Source organism: Macaca fascicularis, chromosome 4 (assembly GCF_037993035.2).
Source record: "Macaca fascicularis isolate 582-1 chromosome 4, T2T-MFA8v1.1".
NCBI classification, from domain to species: Eukaryota; Metazoa; Chordata; class Mammalia; order Primates; family Cercopithecidae; genus Macaca; species Macaca fascicularis.
Window position 1 is genome coordinate 48,976,033 of NC_088378.1, and position 21,039 is coordinate 48,997,071.

Consider the following 21,039-nt stretch of genomic DNA (forward strand, 5'->3'; position numbering starts at 1 on the left):
CATTTGAGAGAGATAATATTTTATCATATAATAGATTTGCTGAATTAATTCAAATATCCAAGCACTCAATCGTTCATATTTTCTTAATGAAATTGAAGAAGAAATTAGTGTATAATATTTTACAATCTCAGTCTTTGAAAAGAGTGTTAATAACCTAGGATTAGTAAAGCAAAATCTGTTAAATGTATACATGTTTTTCTAGTGGGTGGAACACAGAAATATTTGCTCTTTATTCTTTTTTTTCTTCTGCTTTGTTTCTCTAATTCATTATCTTCATGTGATGATTCTTATGATCCATCTTGACTTACCATTCTATTTCTGTTATCACCATTCCAATTAGAAGTCAGGGAATATGTTATACTTGAAAGAAGATATGTATTCTGTCATCCTTATCTATGATCCTGGTAACCTCTAGCGCTCAGATGTTAGTTGCTGGTTGGATAAGAAGAGAAAAATCTATGCTGATGGGCAACACTGTTGAATTACAGGAGTAATATTTTCTTTACTCATAAAGTGTGGCATTTGAATGCTTTTAGGCCTTAATGAACAAAGTGCATACTAATGCAATTTAAATAGCTAACCAGGAGGAACTAGTGCTGTCCAGGGAACCAGACATACACAGTTTCATTTAAGGACAGCTGCAAATGAGGTTGTCCTTTTAAGTGGAACAATAACTAGCATTACATGACCAAGGCTAGGAAAAGGAAATGGAAATGTCAGTAGGCTGTGTGCAGTTGTTATTGATTTGCATTTAGTTTCTCAGTTTAGTAACCCTTTACATTTTCATAATGCAGATAACTAACTATAGAATGTGTATTTTACAAAGGCTGGGCATGGTGGCTCATGCCTGTCATCCCAACATTTTGTGAGGCTGAGGTGAGAGGGTCGCTTGAGGTCAGAAGTTTGAGACCAGCCTGTGCAACGCAGGAAAAGCCTGTCTCTACAAAATAAAAATTGAAAAAATTAGCTGGGTGTGGTAGTGTGCGCCTGTAGTCTTAACTGCTTGAGAGACTGAAGTGGGAGGCCCACTTGAGGCTAGGAGTTCAAGGTTACAGGGAGCTATGTTTGTGCCACTGCACTCCAGCCTGAGCAACAGAGTGAGACCGTGTCTCTAAAAATAAAACAAAAAGAAAGATGTGGATAAAAGATGTAGAGTATCCAACCTGGGCAGCATAGTGAGACCTTGTCTCTACCAAAAAAAAAAAAAACTTAACCCAGTGTGATTGCACATGCGTGTAGTCCCAGCTACCTGGGAGGCTAAGGTGGGAGGATTGCTTGAGCCCACGAACTCGAGGCTACAGTGAGCCATAATCATGCCACTGAACTCCAGCCTGGGCAACATAGTGAGACTCTGTCTTTACAAACAAAACAAAACCAAACCCAAAAATGTATATGAAAAAATATGGAGAGTACATTAATATGCCTGTACAAACTTAAATATATGTCTCAACCCCAAGTAGAGATGATCAGATATAAATTTGGAGGAAAATAAGATGTTGCATACTCACATGTCTTTTCATTTTCTGTTTATCTTCTACCACCTCACTCTATCCTTCTAACTATCCACTATCTATGTACTGTCTATTTCTCTCTCTCTCTCTCACCATATATATATATATCTATTATCTAACTATCTAGTTTTCCTAGGCTTTTTGTTCATTTGCTCCCTATAACACTTTGTACCATCTTCCTTACAAAAGAGAGATGAGTAGTCACTAATTCCATGACCACATTTTGACTTTAGAGGCTTTAGAGATAATGTACTGCCTTAGAGGCAATGCAGAGTAACAGTTAGGGCACAGATTCTGGCACTGTATGACCAAAATACAAACAGGAGTGTTGCCACTCACTAGCTTTATGTCCTTGGGTACCTCTTTGTGTTTTAGTTTCTTAATCTGTAAGACGATGATAAAAATAACTTTTACAGTTATTATGAAGACTAAAGCGTTAATTTCTATAAATTGCTTAGAAGAGTGCCTGACTCTGTTTACTCTTATTTGAGGCCAGGAGTCTTTTTTTTTTTTTTTTTTTTTTTTACCATTACTCTGATACCAGAGACAGAGAAGGAGCCTATATAAACAATCATATCCTGGGCAATAGCATCATTTATTATAGTCTTTAAAGCAAAGATATTATTAAAGTTATTGTTTCAGAATTAAATTATTTCCTCTGTCTCACATGTGCATGTGTACAGGTTTCTGTGGATGATCGCCTTAAACAGCTTCAGGAAGCCCACAGAGATTTTGGACCATCCTCTCAGCATTTTCTCTCTAGTAAGTACTAATAAACTGGACTGATCGCATTAATTGAATGAATTAGCATTTTTTTTCACTTTAATTGAAGAAGCTGTATTCCTTGCTATCAATATGTTTATTTAGATAGATGCATGTAAGGAGGTACTAACATCAATGAAAATATTGCTTAATGGTTATTATTTGTATTAATGTAATGACAACTGAGAAGTCTTCAAGGTGGAACAGAAATGAATTCATCTTTAGCTATGGGTTTTCATTGGAATGTCTGTTATGATAACTAACATAGTATCATATCATCATTGCTGTGTCATAGGCAAAGATTATGAACTTTTTCATAATAAAGAAATCAGTTTTGTATTTTAAGATTTTAAATTAATTTTTCTGCTTAAAAAGTGCTTATTTAAAATACACCTTCAACTTTTAAAGTAAAAAAATCACTCCCCATAAATCTTTAAGTGGGAAGATTTTGATTTATTAGGCTCAATGCAATTATATTTAGTTTTTCTTCTATTCAAGTATTGCATATGTAGCCAAACCACCTATGTAGAATTTTATGTAATATTTTTCAACTGGAATTTTTAAATTTATAGACTATTCTTGAGATCTTGAATAAACAATTTGAGCTTCTACTTTATTTATCATTCACTGCTGAGGATACTAAAGAATGTAGGATTTATAGTCAAACAGATTTAGTTTAAACATTCATTCTGCCGCTTACCAGACCTGTGAATTTCTGAAGGTTGATTTCTGTGTCTTAAAATACCATATTACCTATTTCTTCTGATTGTTTTGAGAACTCAGTGACAAGGCATATCCAATTACACAAAGCACCTAGCACAGTTCTTGACACAAATGCTTTCAGTAAATATTAATTCCTTTCCTTTCATTTCCTCTGGCAAATATATGTAAGAAAGCAATTTGTTTCATTTAATTCAGTTTAAGTAAACTTTAAAACTTAGGACAAAGCTTGTTTCTCAATCATGACAGTTTTTTGCAACTATAACCATAGAAATAGCTAAAAAATACTATATCTTCTAACTAAAGTGATTACATTATATTTCCTCTTAATCTTTTTGTCACTATTAATAAACTGCCTTACCTCAGTTAAAGGTTGGGCTTTTCTTTTACAATTTCAAGAATCTTAATCAGTCATTTCCTGCCCCTTCCTGCCCTGTACCTCTCTACCTCTCACTGTCCTCCCTGCCCCCACCCCTACCTCAACACCATATAGTTTTTCTGTTTCACAAACCTTAGACCTTAGCTAGTTAATCTTTGAGTGGTATAGGCCTTGCTGGAATATACTGTGTATCTAGATGCCAGGACACATTTTTAAAGTCCGGATACCATCAACGTTGATGAAGTAAATAGGTTTGCTGTATACTTATTAGATATTAAGTATTCCAGATTTCTAAAGCTCAGTTTCTCAAAATGTAAAACTATGTACCAAGATCAAATGAAAGAGGAGTTTACAAAATAATTGAGACTGTATTTGCAGTTCTAAGTATCAGTTATCTTTAATATTGATGAAATGCTACACTTTCACCTAGCAATCACTGTCATAGTAGAAATCAAGCACATATTCTTTTGGAAGTGAAATATTGTGAAATTTACACACATTTCGTGCAAGTCAAATACATGGCCTTGTATTATCTAACACTGAGAGTCCAAGGAGGTGGAAGTTATTCAAATCAAAACAATTATTAAAATGAGTGGAGAAGTATAAACAAAGTCCCAATTAATAAATTTAATAATTGTTATCCTTTTCTGCTTGGAATCTTTGGCTTTATTATATTTCTTGGACTTTAGCCATGGTTATAAAAGAAGCCTGTTTAGTTAGGCACAAAATAAAAACTGTCCTGTTAGCCTGGTGCCGACATTGAAATGAGGTTGGCTCTAATGAGAAATATAATGTACCTACTTCCTCATTTTCATCCCTTTTTTATACTTTGGTGGGCATAGATTGAGAAAAGAATATTTGCCTTTTATAAAGAGAGGAAGAATTGTTGAGTAGAAAAATTGCTCAACTGATATTCAGAAATTGAGATCACATCTGAGCTCGACCATTTATTTACTGGCTATCACTCTTTGCGCAAGTTATTTTATCTCTACGCATTTAGTTCCTCATCTATCAAATGGAACTTTAACGTGTATCTTGCTGGCTTCCTTACCAAAAAGATATATTTGAAAATGCTTGACAAAGTTTAGAATGCTGAATAGTTGTAAGATATTAATGTGACATGAAATTGAGAAAAAAAGTATTGGTGACAACTGGCTACATGAGGATCTGATGATATTTGCAAAGTATGAAAATTCAAAGTATTATCTGAATGTTGGTATTTGTTCATTTAGCAAAATTCTTTTATGGCACTAAATTCACATGTACTATTCTTCTTAAATAAGTCTTAAAATAACTGGTTAATGTAGGAATAAAGTATTTTTTATATGTAAGAAGTAACTAGAATTGAAAAAAAAAAAAAGTACCTCAATTAAAAACCCCCATAAAATCTCAATCATAGTAAGGTCTAGTGCAAAAGTAGGAGACTGGGCTCTCTATGTGTTTCAGATGAAAGTAAGAAATTGGGATTTTTCTGCCTAGACGATTGCCTTAGTTCTTCACAACTTTTTGCCTATTTTTAAATTTCCTCTTTTTAAATTTTGTAGAATTGAATATATTTAAATGCCATCTGTACTCAATAGCTCCTCCTGTGACTATGATGCAAAGTAAAGAATGTTATTAGTCATCTGGAAAATTCAGTCTTCAAAAATCTCATTTTTAATCTGGATATACCAGGTAAATTTAATTTTGGTTTTATCAAAAATATATATGGAGTACAGTTTCCAGATGGCACTAAGGTTTAAACTGTAGTATTTATAAACAACACCATTTGAAAATTTAAACGTATTTTTATCAACAGGTTAAATTAGTTGGCATTAGACCTTGAACCTGTATTGTTTCTTGTTTTATTCAAATGAATACTTAAAGCCATTTTTTGTTTGGCCCAGTGGATCTCATAATTATAGGAATCCAGCTCAGAAACCAGAGCAGTTCATTGAATTTGCTATAAAATGTTCAGTTGTTTTGCATTAAGGTGTAAGGCTTTTTGGTTTCCAGAGTTTCCAATAATCTCCCTTTGTTTCCTCAGCATCAGTCCAGCTGCCGTGGCAAAGATCCATTTCACATAATAAAGTGCCCTATTACATCAAGTAAGTTGATTTTAATTCTCCCTTATAATACCAAGAAAATCATGTTTTATTGATAACTTAAGAGGCTTCTCCCCCCGTAACTTTTAAAAATGGAATTCAGTCCTGTTATCTGAAGGAAACTATGATATATTTAATGTTAAAAAGAAACTAGTTTTAACATGATAATTATATTTTTCATTTATTAGGTTAGGGATATAGGTGTGTTTAGCTGATATATTTTAAAGTAGAGATTAAAATATTTGGAGACAAACAATAAGCTATGATGGCTCTACTGTACTCCAGCCTGGGCAACAGAGTAAGATCCAGTCTCTAAAAAATTTAAAAAAAAAAAATTGGAGAAAATGACAGAATTTCAAAATACTCTTGACACAATGATATTTGCCAAACTGTGCAAATTCTAAGCCATTTTTCCTCCTCCAAGAAAATCCATATAAAAATGTCTTATACTCTTCTTATTTTATTCCACCAGTAGGAAATAATGATTTATCATGAAAAAGTTAAATATTGTCAAGTTTTTCTTTGTCTTATAGAAGTTATCTGCATTATTAGCATAGGCTCATCATACTTTGATTTTGTTGTCCAGTTAGTTTCTCCTTCTTGCACACAGTTTCTTCTTCTTATATGACATTTTATAAGTTTTGTATAATTTACACAGGCTCTTAGTAGGCCTTGATCCTTGGCTTAGGGCTATGTATTGTCATGGAACAGAATGATAAAATACTACTTCTGCAGTCCCTTGTAGTGTAACTTAGTAAAGATATTAATTTACGGTGTGCTCTAGTGATGAGTCATAGTTCACCCTATTTTATGTGTCAAATGAACAACATCATAATCATGACAACACTTACTTATTGTCAGGAGACAGCTCTGTCTCAGGTTAGCTGTGTGACCTCAGGTAAGTCAGATGAAGATCTCTGGGCCAAGTTTCCTTTATATCATTTCTAACATGGAGTGTGGTATCTCCAAAATCTATGCAAATGCTAATAATCTGCTCTTCCAATATACTTCCTGAAAACGTTGTGTGAAGTCCATGTTAGTGAAATAGTCTTTTCTTAATAATTTTTTATTTCAGTCTGAGATGTAAGCTCAGAGTAAAAAACAGGTTTGCCTAATATATAATAAATATAATAAGCAATATATATTATATTATCTTATGGGAGTTTAATATTTTTATCAGTGTATAACCTACAATGCACTGAGTTGTGAACTGAGTTGAGAACAAGGTATTGAAGCAATTGATTGGTGTCAAATTTGCCCACGTAAGAATGGGAAGAGGTCAGACGCTGGATAAGTTGGCATGTCTCTAGTGAAAGAAGATGTGATTGTCTAACTGAAAACATTTAAAACTGTTTACATTTTTATTGTACATTATAACAATAATAATAGTAATAGTATTAGAGAACTTTAATTCGCTTGGGTGAATATTGACTTGAATTTAGTATTACAAATTTAGATATAAATCTGATGTACTGTGGTAGGCAAAATAATAACTGCTCCCAACCCCCGAAAGATGCCTGCATCCTAATCCCTGGTACCTATGAAAATATTTGGTTACATAGCAAGGGAGAATTAAGGTCGTAAATGGAATTAAGGTTGCAAATCAACTGACCTTTAATTAGGGAGATTATTGTGGATTATCCTGATGGGTTTAATGTAATCCCAGTGGCCTTTAAGAGTGGCAGAGGAGACAAAGAGAGATTTGAGGATGCTAGCTACTAGCTTGGAAGGTAAAGGAAGCGGACATGATCCTTAAATGCAGGCAACTTCTAGAATCTGGAAAAGGCAAAGAAATGGGATTCTCTCTTAGAACCTCCAGAGAAGGAATACAGCCCTATCAACTTTGATTTTATCCCAGGGAGACTTTTTTGTAGCAGCAATAGAAAATTAATGCATGTACTATACAAAACTCAAGAAGGTCATGCAAATTAATTGAAATTAATTACTTATTGAATTGACTTAGAATCCTTTATCATCTGATTTTTTAAAAATGCAAACTGGATCTAGTATATGGATTTTACTAGATAAAGAAAATATTAAATCTCTTGCTTTATGTTTCTATCATGATTATCTGTGTGGTTTGGCACTTTTAAAGTCCATCCTTAATTTTAGCTCTTTTTTAAAAATGAATTTCCGTATGTTCAGGTTAATTATATACGACTGAGAATTAAATTGTCTAAATCAGAATTTCTCTAGTTCAAAATGTTTATAATTTTGGAAGGATCTAATAGGATTGTGTTCTTGTTCTTATGGGGCAGAGTTCTTATGGGGCAGATTGGCAGAGTAAAAGTTAGCTTTACCTGGCTTCCCATTGGCTAGAGCACTATTACCAGCTCTGGAAAATAGATATAATATAATGATGGCCAGTATTTTAAATAATAACGTTTAGGACTGTAGCAGTCTAAAAAATCTTCTCCATCACCAGTAAAAGATTGGATTGTTTAAAATATATGTAGTTTTAGTGTTAAATGTCTTTTAAGTCTTTCAAATTTTTAGAAATGTGCCCATTTGTATATAGCAATTTCCCATTTTCACAAAACTTGTTTAACCAGGATCTTTCATTGTGTAATTTAACAGTTTATTTCCTCATGAAGAAGGAACATCAAATTCTGAAGTTAGAGTTATAAAAGCCAGTATTTATGTGTGAAGAATTGTTATGAAAACAAAGTTTAATTCCCAAATTAATAACCAAGCAAACGGTGAATGAAAAAGCTTTTAATATACACTTCCCTTTGCATGACTTCAAAAGTAGAAGAAAAATGTTTAAAACAAATTTCACATGATTGCCATGCAAGGAGAATTCCCTGGGGCAAATTTAGAATGTTTATGGCCAACAAAAAATAATATTCAGGTAGAAATATTCAATGTTTTCGATGTTTAAGTATATCATCTATGTATTCACTGTTAAAATATGGCCAGAAAGTTGAAAGGAGACTAGGAAGGACAAATTATTTTTATGTCATATTTTAATTTTATAGATCACTTAAAACCCACTTTGCTGGCTTCCCACTGCATTTCTGTCTCTCTAGGTAATTCCTTATTAATATTTTGAAGTGCACTACAGTGGCTCCATGACTCATGTGTGTAGAAAATGATAGAATATAAATCTGAACTGAAAGAGTCTATATAGTGTAAATCCCTCTATTCATTAATATCTTAAGTTAAAACTAGTCTATATAATATAAATCCCTCAATTTATTAATATCTTAAGTTAAAAACTAGTCTATATAGTATAAATCCCTCTATTTGTTAATATCCTGAGTTAATACTAACATTCGAAAATTTTATTTGCTGCCCCTAAGGTAGACTTTCTGAAACCGATCTAGTGATTTCTTTTCTCCTAGTATAGTGCAATGAGAGCTCATTGTATTCAGGGTTTAAGAACATTTAAAATGGGGCTGGGTGCAGTGGCGCATGCTTATAATCCTAATGCTTGGGAGGCCGAAGCAGGTGGATTGCTTGCCTCCAGGAGTTCGAGACCAGCCTGAGCAACATGACAAAACCCTATCTCTACAAAAAATTAGCGGAGCATGGTAACATGCACCTATAGTCCCAGCTACTCAGGAGGCTGAGGTGGGCGGATCACTTGAGCCCAGGAAGTCAAGACTGCAGTGAGTCATGATCACACCACTGCACTACAGTATGGGCGACAGAGTGAAACTCTGTCTCCTTTAAAAAAAAAAAAAGACAGAGGAAAAGAAAATTTAAAATGGTTCTTGCTGCCTTCACAATATACGATAATCTGCCGTAAAAGCCAGATCTCTCTCATTGTAAATTTTTGGTTATGTATTTTGCACAAGTTGTTCATTTCCTCAGCTAAAAGTTAACTTCCAGGGAGTATGAGGGATAAGAGGAATGAAAGCTTTGGGTTCGGCTGAACTTTCTTAATGCATCACATTAATCATGTAAAATTCACCACTTCTCAGTTTGCCACAGAAATAATGTAACATATAATAATAATAAATATTTGCTGTGGGAAATAATAATGATCATTGTAATAAATTACATTTTTGAACAGTCATTTGCCAGGTGCTGTGCTGAATCTTGTGCATAGATGATCACTTTTAATTCTCTCATTAGCCAAGTGAAGTATAGGTACTATAATTACCCGCATTTACGGATAAGGCTTAATGAATTATCAATAACTGCATTAAAAGTAGTTAATAAGCACACTTACAGCTTGCTTGAGATTACATAGCCGGTAAGTAGAAGAGCTAGTGTTCAAACCCAGGGATTGTCTACAGCTCCTGAACTCCTGATCACTATGCGGTGCTGTGTCCTGGCCCCAATATTAGTTGAGTCAGAGGATGGAAGTTTTTAGTCCCATGGAAACTTTGAACAGGATGAAGCATTATATTTAGGAAGGAGGATAGTAGTGGAGAAAGTATGAGCAAACATCTTTTCTTTCATACTGTAGACTGGTTACCATTTACTATGCACCTCCTATGTGCCAGCAACTGCGCCCAGCCGTCCAAGGACAAAGCCCATGCTTTTTCCAGTACTCCACCCTGCCCTTGTGTAGGCTTTTCCATAGGCTAATTTCTATAGGAGGATCTATTTTCTAAATGTTTAAAGCAGTTTCACACTGTGGTCTGGTAATGGAGAAAGGTGCTTTTTCATAGATAGGAAGATGTCATTCCCACAGTCCTTGCCAGTTGGACATTGAGAGGAGCTCTGAGGTGGGGAAACATATTCTTTGGCCTTCCTCTATCTTTCCCCATTCACATGGTCCGAAGATTTCTGTCAATGGGTAGATTTAAGTATCTGTGGGTAAGATGGCCAACAAAGCTGGCTTGTGAGTCCTAAGGGACTTGAAACACAGATGGTTCTCTATACATCTGGCCTGTTGGTAAGTCGCAGTATTTAACAGAATTTAGTAAGGTATAGTTAGGAAATAAGGTTTTCCTTTTTCCTTATGACATCTTCTCTAAAGCCTGAGTTGTTGACTTTTCAGTAAGCCTTTAGTTTTGCTAAGGTTGACTATTCTGTTCTTGTGACAAGGTGTCACCATCACAATTTAACAATTCTATAGCTCGGTTTTTCCCACTGGAGTCTGAAGTGCGCACGTTAATTCTTCATAGAACCCTAAATACAATGTACAATATCACACAACACACAGCTTTCATTATGAACATATTAGTAACCTCTGGTTATATATACACCATGCATGTCACATTTTCTAAAACTGACATTCCTCAATATTGCAAAATATAACCAGCATAAGCTTGTCTATATCTATAAAATTCGCAGTCTTAACATTTCTTTCCCTTGTTCTAACTCCCTCTTTGAGAGGATTCAAATGAAGATTATCCTCAATTTATTACATCTCTCTTTTTACTTTTATTTTCTATTCTTGTGTCCATTATTGATAATCCTGCAAAGCTCTTTTAGACCCCCTCTCATTTCCCAAGGCCACCCTCTACCTCCCCTAATCCTTCAGTAACTGAAAGGAAATGAAGTTTGTAATAGTTGTAAAATCTTGGGGAGCGAGTAGTTGATCTTTATCTCAGTCATACAGTTCATTTGTGTAGATTACATAAACTTGTCTTGGCTGAACTACACATACCGTCTAGAGGAGAGAATTCATGCATATTTCTTTAGAAGAAGTGTGTACCAGCTTAGGCAATACAGGAGAAATAGTCCTTCCCTAAAGAAGGGCAGAGAGGAGTTATCAGCAAGGCAATCTCCAAATACTCAACCTAACAGGAAAATGAAAGCTAACAAAGTATGTGTAACAGCAACTGCAAAGAATTAACATAAAGCATTTTATCATTAAAGGTTATAGAAAACTTATCCCAGAACAGAATAAACCCATAACAAAGGTATAATTAACAATGAAAAAATAAAGATAGCTCTCTCCAAAAGGGCCCCTACAGCAGTCTTTATTTCTGCCTTCCCTCTTCCGTGAAGATGAGGGATGGTATCTTTTCGGTTCCAGTTTTTTAAGTGAAGAACTGTTGGGCCACACTTTGAATCTCTTTCCAGAAGTGGAGCTTGTGGTTTTGATTTTAATGATAAAGAAATAAATGAAATAGAAGCATAAGAAAAATGTACCGGAGAGTCTGTTTTTCTAATAGTCTGTGACTCTGTTTTTATTGAAAATAAATATTTAAAACTCACTGGGCCAACTCTGCTGATGGAGAGGTAAGAACAAAATTGATCTATGAAAGAATGTAAGTACCTTAGGATCACTAAAGTCCTGGGCTTGGAGGGGCTTCAGATAAATGAGCATAAGCATACCTTGGCTAACTAAAAATCCAAACAGCAGAAAGCCTGCCCTGCAGCAGCCAGCAAACCATCACTGAGAAGAAATCTTATGTATTACTGGTGTCCTAGTTAATTGAGGTAATTTAGGTGGAATTGACATTGTCTTTGAGAGACCTTAGGTAGTTCAGGACTTAAAATATCACCTTCACTGCCATTAATCTACATATTGTTGGGCCATGGAGTAGTATTTTGGCTTGGAATCTTCTAGATTACCCAACTCTATTGCATTATAATGGCACCATCAGCCTTACTGGGCAATTTGAATTTTAGGGTAAGGGATACAGTTAGTATTCTACCATACAATCTAGGTAGGATCACTGTGGGGCCATTCAGAGAGGGAAAAAAATACCTATACTCTATAAAGATTAAATTTTTAAAACTGCCATTGCAATTAGCAAAAGTACAGAAGTAATAATGTTTAAAATTGTAAAATAAATAGAAATATGCTGATTATAAAGTAAAATAATACAGTAAAAGATTTCGTATAACCATATAGAAAAAATTAGAAGTAATTAATCCCTGCTTTTAAAAATACATAAAAGAAAGAGATAAAGTAGTAATTTATCTTAAAATAAAAAGCTAAAAGCTACAAATCCAGCTTTTAAAAGCAAACTTAAGGGATACAGTGATCCCCTCAACTGTTGTGGGAACATAGTCCTGGTGTTAACACCTTCAGATAGGGGCATGCAAGGCTCCCCAGGGCCAGTGCAACAACCAGTGACCTACAGGAATTTGGCTGATGGTCTGAATCTCCCCAGTTTGAGAGTCAGGGAGATGAGGGTAGGGTTGGGTGGGAGGTGGGGTTCCCTATGAATTCTGGGCTCATGTAGAAATATTATCAAGCTAGAGGCTCCCCTGGGTTTACTGAGTATTTGCATGTTTGTATTTCTAGACAATCTAGTACCCTCAAGACAATTATCACCTATCCCTCCCCTCGCACATAGGCACATCAGTTTTGATCATTAATTCTACTACTTTATTTAAAAACAAACACAAATAAACTTTGCCTTATTGTTTTGTAACAATGGTTCTATTAGTCAAAAATGCAATATTGACATCTTGTATTTTGGGGTGTATGATATGGTAGCTTATTTTTATATAGTCCTTTCCATGTTTGTATCTTTAAATCTACTCCTGAGTGTGAAATTATTTTAAGTGTTACTTGTTTAAGAGACAGGGTCTCACTCTGTTGCCCAGGCCAGAGTGCAGTGGTGCAACCATGGCTTATTGGAGTTTTGTACTCCTGGCCTCAAGTAATCCTCCTGCCTCAGCCTCCTGAGTAGCTGGGACTACAGGTACATGCCACCAGGCCCAGCTAATTGGATGTTTTTTTAGAGATGGAGTCTTGCTATGTTGCCCAGGCTGGTCTCAAACTCCTGACCTGAAACAGTCCTCCTGCCTTGGCCTCCCCAAATGCTGGAATTACAGTCATAAGCCACTGTGCCCAGCCTAAATGCCTTTTATAGTCAAATCCTACAGAATTATTCATTATTTACAATGTTGTCTTCCTGCCTCCTGTCTTCATTATCATGAGATACTAATGGCATTTTTAAGGAAGACTCTAAACTTTTACAGTACCTATTATCAAGTGGGATCATATATCTTATTTGAATTTTGACAGAATGGTTTTTTTTTTTTTTTCTTGAAGTCCTGACCTCTACACTTCTTAACTTTTCTCTTAATTTTTTTTTTTTCTAAAAGTATATGGATTTCCTGCCTTTAAAAGCTTAGAGGACTGTAGACAGTGTTTGTGAGTGGATGAGGAAGTTGAGTATAACCTGAGGAATATATAAGTTACTCCTGCAGCTTTCTCACCCATTACCTCCATCCTCTCCCCAGGGGCTTTTCCACACAGGCACACATACCCACACCCAAACCCACACCCACACAGAAGCACATGCACAGAGTAAGAATCGATGTTATTGATGAGGGTACTCCACATTCTTCCTATGTTCTAGTCTTGGGTGAAACAAGGACTGAAAAGATTATAAATTCCAAAGTAAGTATATCACCTCTCAGATCTTTAAGAAGGTGTTACTCAAATAAATGATGTCATATCAGATTGCCAACATTTGTTTTCACTCTTCATACTTTAGGCAGCCGAATGCAAAATTGATTAGTTGGGAGCTCATGCCTGATTGCTGTATATATCTAACTTCTATAAGTGTACATAAAGTAGATGTTAACAGAACCTGTATTTTGCTTGTGTCAACTTCCTTTTCTGGAGACTTCTGGTTTTCTCATAGCACCTCCCACCTTCTAATACACTATATGACTTATTTACAGTGTTTCTCGTCTCTTATTTTTCCCCATCCTGAGGCATGGCCACTCCACTTGGCACCATGGAGTTCATAGCTAATATTTGTAGGACCAGTTTGAATGCAGGAGAAAAGATAGAAGCCAAACAGAAGTGGCTTGAGTGGTGAATGGGACACGAGGAAGTAGATGTGGTACACTACTCATCGGTGAATTTTGTCTGTGAAGGAGAGAAAAAAGGTGATAACTAGCAGAAAATGTAGATTTGAGGTAGGTGTGTGTGTGCGTGTGTGTGTTTGTGTGTTTAAGGATGGCACGTTGTAAACATTTATATTCTACAAAGGATAGTCTTCTTGAAAGAGGGGTTGACAGTGCAGCATAAGAAATTTTAAAGAAATCGTTGGGAAGAATTGGCCTTTAGTAAGAAGGGGGATAATTTCTCAGTTAAAGGGGGGAGAGGATGACAAACTGGCAGATGGAGGGAGGTTTCCTGAGTTGGTGGAGAGAGAAAAGAGTCCTCATCTAGTGGTATTTCGGTTTTCAATGAAGCGTGAGATAAAGTGAAATGATACTAAGGCAGAGAAAGAAACCAGTTTGGGGAGAGAGATAGCAGTAGTGAATTTCTGTTTTGGAGTTTGGGAAGGCAAGTTTATTAGGGAATGTAGTGCAGTTGCCAGGAGTTGGACATTTGAGGTTTGAAATCACATATTTAAAGTAAAACAAGTCTGTCTGTTGAGTGATTTTCTCCAGTTTTTATCCACAGCTGCTCAGGTCCAGAGTAGGCAAGTAATTGAGCTGATCCAGGCTTGGCAAGGGGTGAGAGAGAAGCAAGGGAGATGAAGTTATTTGTAATGATTCTAATGATAGACCATGGACTCAAATTTGGACAGATTCATCAAGAAATATTTTAAAACCTTAATTATGCAAATATACTTCCATATCAAGAGTCTAGGCTTAAAATGAGACTATCTCTTTAAATCTTGTTTCTATTACTTACTATAGGACCTCAAGCAAGTTATCTAAGCACTCTCTGCCCTAGTTTTTTTCATCTGTGAGATGGAGACAGTATTGTCACCCAAATCACAGAATTGTAATCCAAATTGAATTTACACATAGAAAAAGTTTATCCAAAAAAGTTTACTTGGTACAAATTGAGCACTCAAGTAGCATGTTATTACTGTGATTAATATAATACATCCTGACCTAGTATGTTATATTTTACTTTGCACAGCAAAGAAGAAATACTTTTCTTTCTGTGATTGTCTTATCTCAGGGCAATATACATAGTTCTTGTCCCCACATTTGTATTTTTACTTAACTCATCTTTAGTTTTGTTATGTTATATGCCTTTATAATTATAATTGGAATGGAATGATATATAGCAAACCTCACAAAATCCAGTTGTAAGCATAAAATTGGATAGCTAGTAACAAGTATATTTGTTAAGTGTCAGTTTTTGGACAAGCAGGATGCCTTCTGATCATCCTTTAAGATTTCATGGAAAAATATCAGACCACTCTAATGAGGACAAATGGGTTTAAGAAGTATCTTCCCCAGAGCAGTCCTTTGCCCAGAAATCAATATTTTACCAGTCTATCAAAAGTGCATGTCCTTTGCTGTTGGTTCATTGTGTTACATATTAGGCAGTATTGCAGCACAACTTTTTTTGTTTTATTTGTTGGTGCTACAATCTTATATTATTTGTATTTTACTTTCTGTGACTTATCAGTACACATTGTTATGAATAATAATAGGTGGAGGGATATACTACTTCTTAACCTTATGGGCTTAATATTTTGATAAAGTCCATAAAATGCAGAGATTATATGTTATCCCAGCTGGGGCACTTCAGAGTAAGGGAGCACTTTTAATAATTATACCAGGATGCTGATGTACAATTCCTGTATACAATCTAGTATAAAGCAGGATTTATGCTGCTTGAAGTATAGTTTTCAAAATAGGCAAAAAAATCTTGACTCTTTTATGAATACAAAAAGAGCATGTTTCATTTAACTCATAATAAGGGAACCAGTAAGAAGTTATAATAGGTTCCAAAGAGAATACAAAGTGTCACCTATTTATAGTCAGATTAGGGATGCTAAAATGAGTTTACCTCTGGACGCAAAGCTGACAAACTGGTCAATATCCACAGGACAGTAATCAATTGCATTCCCCTGGGCACAATTTGCATTTATATGGACAGAAATCATTTGCATTACTATCTGTTTTCTTCAGTTTGCAGAGCTTAAAATAGCTCAGAGAGAATTTAAGCTTTACAGGATACCCACTGATTTTTTGCCCACAGCAAAGACCTTCACAATTTTTCCCTCCACAGGCAAAACTGGATGGCTGGCCAGCCTAGTTACATGTCACATGTTCTCACTATTGTTTGCTTCATGTGATTTTGTACTTAACTGTTAATTGCTACTTTGTTGGGTTTTTATTTTTTATTTTTTTAATTTTATTCTTGGATAGATTCCCATGGCTGTTGCCTTTTAAAAAGAGGATTTTTAGTAATAAAATCATAATTTTATTTTAGAGCTTATCAAGCTGCACAATATGAAGTCCCACTCCCTGTTCATATTTGAGATTAATTAGAACCCAAGCTGTTGTTATTTTGGGGTAAAATGCTACTATTCTGTTTTGGTTGCCTACTCTGGGAGAACTTCAGGCATTTTGGCAAGAGGAGCTGAGCTATCCAGCTGTTCAAATACTTTAAGCCTTTGGGTTCATTGTGGATTTTGCTTTAACCTTCTCCCCTGACTTTAAAAAAAAAAAAAACAACAACAAACCAGCAGCCAACTGCATCTCCTGTTTTTTATTTCTGTTGTTTGGTAAGCGGCAGTTATACTTTTGTAACCAGAGGCTGTATTTATTTTCTGTGTTGGCAGTTCTGCCTAATGAATCAACTGGTATTGAATTCACAAAGGGAGATGCCCGTTCCCTCCCTCCATCTGTTTGCCAAATGTGTGTGTTCCCCTCAGCTCTCAATAGTGGTTTCACTAAAAAGAGCCATTAGCAAGTGGTGTTCACCTTGAATTCTCAGTTCTCAGCCTGACTGAGAAATAGTGGTATTTTCCTCTTGTGATTATATAGAGGCTGTGTGAGGTGAAGACCCACACCTGTAATTCCAGAGAAAGCATATTTGTTGTTTAAGTGTAACGTCTGGCTCTACATGACCGATGGCTTTAGTTTGGTTCTTGAGCCTTGGTTTGCTCCTTCATGATGGGATGTCTGTCTCTGGACAATACTGTTGTCATGGGGATTGAAATTCCCTGGTTCTTGAGCCTTGGTTTGCTCCTTCATGATGGGATGTCTGTCTCTGGACAATACTGTTGTCATGGGGATTGAAATTCCCTGAAAGAGAAGACAAGAGATCAATGAATCCTAGTAAGTTCTCTCAGACCGGGAGCCCATGATGCCTTACTGGAATTGCATTACCTCCTCAGCAAATCCTTCCATACTTGTTGGTGATAGGGAGGAAATTTTTCTGAGACTCTGCATTTCTGTAAAGCTCTGAGCCTAATGATGAATACCAAGAATTTAGGTCAAACAACTTCAGTACCCACTCCATGGGCTTTGGAGCAATTTGGATAGTATGACTACCATCAAACCAAAAGGGTGGAATGGTTTTGTTGGTGTTCGGTAGTGGACTATGAAGTAGAAGTATTTGTCTCTGCATTGAAGTCAAGAATCTGGGTAGAGGAGCCAGACAACTTTCCACCTTTTTCTAAGACAGATCTTCACATTGTAGTTATATTATTTTGTTTGAGAGCTTGGAATTTCCAGGATACATACCCAGTTGCTAATATTTCCAGGATACATACCAAATTGCAAATACACACTTTAAATATTTATCAAAGGTAAGTTTGAGTTATTTGGGGTTTTTGTTACCTGTGTGTATGTAACAGTGATGATGTTCTTTTCCCAGTTGACATGCCCCAGTTTTTGATATATTACATAGGCTTAAAAACTAATTTCTCTTGAATTTGATTTTATGAATGTTGTAATATCACTGTCTTAGGTACTATGCTGGTTCATTTAACTTACTAAATAATTTTATAAGAACTAGGTGTCATTTAAGAAGTCTTTGGAGCACTATTATGTTATTAATATACCCTGACCTAGATAAGGGGCAGTTAACTCTTTTTAAATGTAAGGCCACTGACCCACCAAGGTCATGAACTGTTTACCTAAGAAACTTAATTGAAGCATTCCATTTATGTTTTAATCTCAGTTTATTACCCCAAAAGTTCCATCTAACGTATGAATTAGTTTGGAAATTTACAGAAACAGAGAAAGTATACAACTTGCTTTTAAAGTGAAGAACATGAGGAAAATAGTTTAATACATATAGAAAATAATAATACTGGTTAATGGGAGGAAGCTGAGAAGAGGAACACCGAGTCAAAGTGGCAAGAGACACTTGCCTGAGGGGAGCGGGGAATCCAGATACACATGAAGAGAAGAAAGGGTAGATTTGCACAGAGGATGGTTCGACTCAAGGTAGAAGAGGAGGGAGGCTCCATAGATTGTGGGATGATGTCATTCAGATTAAACTTGTTTCTGCAGCCTTTGAAAATCTGATGAGACTTCTAAAGGGTAGTGACTCTCACAGCACTACTTCTGCTGTTGGAGGATTTGTTCTGAATGATATCTACATCTGCTTAACAGATATGGTTGTATTCTGGAGCCTGCATTGATCTGGCCACATCAAGTCAAGGCCCAAGGGTTCGTGACAGTCACATTTTATATCTAGGTTTTAATTTTTAGTTTCAATTCTGTTTGAAATGGGCAAAGCAAAAAATTTCATTTGTCTTTTCACAATGTAGTTGCTCAAATGAAATTTATTATTAAAAAATTTTATAAAAAACTTTTGTATAGAGAGATGTGGTCTCGCTATGTTGCCCAGCTGGTGTCAAACTCCTGGGCTCCCATCTCAGGCTCCCAAAGTGTTGGGATTATAGATGTGAGGCACCACACCTAGCTAAAATTTATTATTAATTTTTTTTTTTGAGATAGTATCTTACTCTGTCACCCAGGCTAGAGTGCAGTGAAAGGATCTTGGCTCACTGCAACCTCCACCTCCCAAAACTCACCTCCTCCACCTCGCCCTCCTGAGTAGCTGGGACTACAGGCAACCGCCACCGCACCTGGCTACTTCTTGTATTTTTAGTAGAGACAGGGTTTCATCAAGTTGGCCAGGCTTGTCTCAAACTCCTGACCTCAAGTGAGCCACCTGCCTTGGCCTCTCAAAGTACTGGGATTACAGGAAGAGCCACTGTCCCTGGCCGATGTTTCAAATATTAAGTAATAATTGGACATTGGGTTTCTGAATGGTTCATAATGAGGGTAATTTTGCATGTATTTTTAAAAATTTGAAAAAAAAATCATTTCCACTTGGGTATTTCCTTTTTGGCGTATATGATGTTTTTTGATCTTTTGTTTATTTTTACAATTTTACCTTTTTTTTCCAGCCATCAAACACAGACCACCTGTTGGGACCATCCTAAAATGACCGAACTCTTTCAATCCCTTGGTAAGTGTTATTAATAGTAATTCATTAACCTAAACAACTGAGAACTGTGTATTCTTTTTCTTTTTTTCTTTTTCTTTTTTTTTTTTTTTTTTTGAGACAGAGTCTCACTCTGTTGCCCAGGCTGGAGTGCAGTGGTGTGATCTCGGCTCACTGCAACCTCTGCCTCCCGGATTCAAGCAATTCTCCTTTCTCAGCCTCCTGAGTAGCTGGGACCAGAGGCGCCTGCTGCCACACCTGGCTAATTTTTTGTATTTTAGTAGAGACACGATTTTACCATGTTGCCCATGCTGGTCTCGAACTCCTGAGTTCAGGCAGTCCACCCGCCTCGGCCTCCCAAAGTGCTAGGATTACAGGCATGAACCACTGTGCCCGGCCGAGAACTGTATATTCTTAAATAGGAGCTAATCACCAGCTTTTCTTAGATGGCATGTTAATGTTAAAAGAATCATGTCATTGACATTTAAAAGCAGTTAAACTTCTAAGGGCAATGCAATAAACAAGTATTGCCTTTCTTAGGAGAATTGTGTGGTTTGAAATCATGTGAGCCAAAAGGACTTGATTTACAGGGAGGAATGTAATTGTAGGTTTTACCTCCTTCGTATTGAGTCATCTTAACCTTCAGCTTTGCACGCAAAAATATATACATAAATATACAGTTACAATATAGCCAACTTCAATTCACTGCCTTAAATTTGCTTTTGGCTCACTTTTTATTTAGTACATGTCATCAACTTAGCTCACCTTGTTTAAATTTGTCTAAATTGTTAAAAGCTAAATTCATTTTTATACAAAAATGCAAGAAAACACAGATGAGAATTCCGATTTTGTTTTAATTTCTAGGGCAATGTGGCTTTCAACTTATTGTTTAACCTACTTCCTCTGTTTGGTTCCGTGGGTTTTTTTAAAGTTTTCTCTTTGGGTAACTAAGGAGATGCTGGAGAGAAGAGCAGCACCTGAAGCCTCTCTCTCCTGTTTCAATAAAAGGGATGCCCCCTTTTTAATCTCTTCAACTATTGGGCTTCTGTGTGAGTTTTTATTTTGGTGGGTGAAGGGTCCTGCAAAAGTTGGACAAACAAAAGACATATCACTGGTTTGCTTAGCTTGTAAAACAAGGGGCAAATTTTGATGATATCTGAGTTTTCTTTTAACTCTACTAATCTCTGATACTCTGTCTTTAGGGGACAAAGAAAGAAATTGCAATATCTGTTGTTTCCAAAGAGTTGAATATTGATTATAGGATCATTTTAACGAGATCTGCAAAAGGACAGAAAAACAAATCGATCAGGATGGGAGGAACATAGAATTAAGATGAGCTTCATGGATAGTGAGCTGGACAGTGTGGCTGGAAGAAAATGAAGTGTCCTTGGGGCAGATGCCCCTGGAGGAAAATCTCCTTTATTGGGAAAAAAAGGAAGGGCCCTCTGCCTACTGTGCAGTGCATTTAATAAGCTGTGCTTTCTCTTCATTACCTTCCTCTTTTTCCTACCAATGAACTGAAAGGGGTGGTACCTTTTCTCACCC

At 36.0% G+C, this 21,039-nt stretch overlaps 1 protein-coding gene across 11 annotated transcripts in view; it reads left to right on the top strand.

Moving 5' to 3' along the window:
• The window catches only part of UTRN (utrophin), a 581,880-nt gene that overhangs the window by 474,361 nt on the left and 86,480 nt on the right, over positions 1 to 21,039 (top strand). For all 11 annotated transcript variants that reach the window (XM_005552038.5, XM_005552041.4, XM_074037195.1 and 8 more), the window contains 3 exons: positions 2,195 to 2,273; positions 5,399 to 5,459; positions 19,457 to 19,518. In XM_005552038.5, the coding sequence (XP_005552095.3) occupies positions 2,195 to 2,273; positions 5,399 to 5,459; positions 19,457 to 19,518 (202 nt within the window). The remainder of the gene's footprint in view (positions 1 to 2,194; positions 2,274 to 5,398; positions 5,460 to 19,456; positions 19,519 to 21,039) is intronic.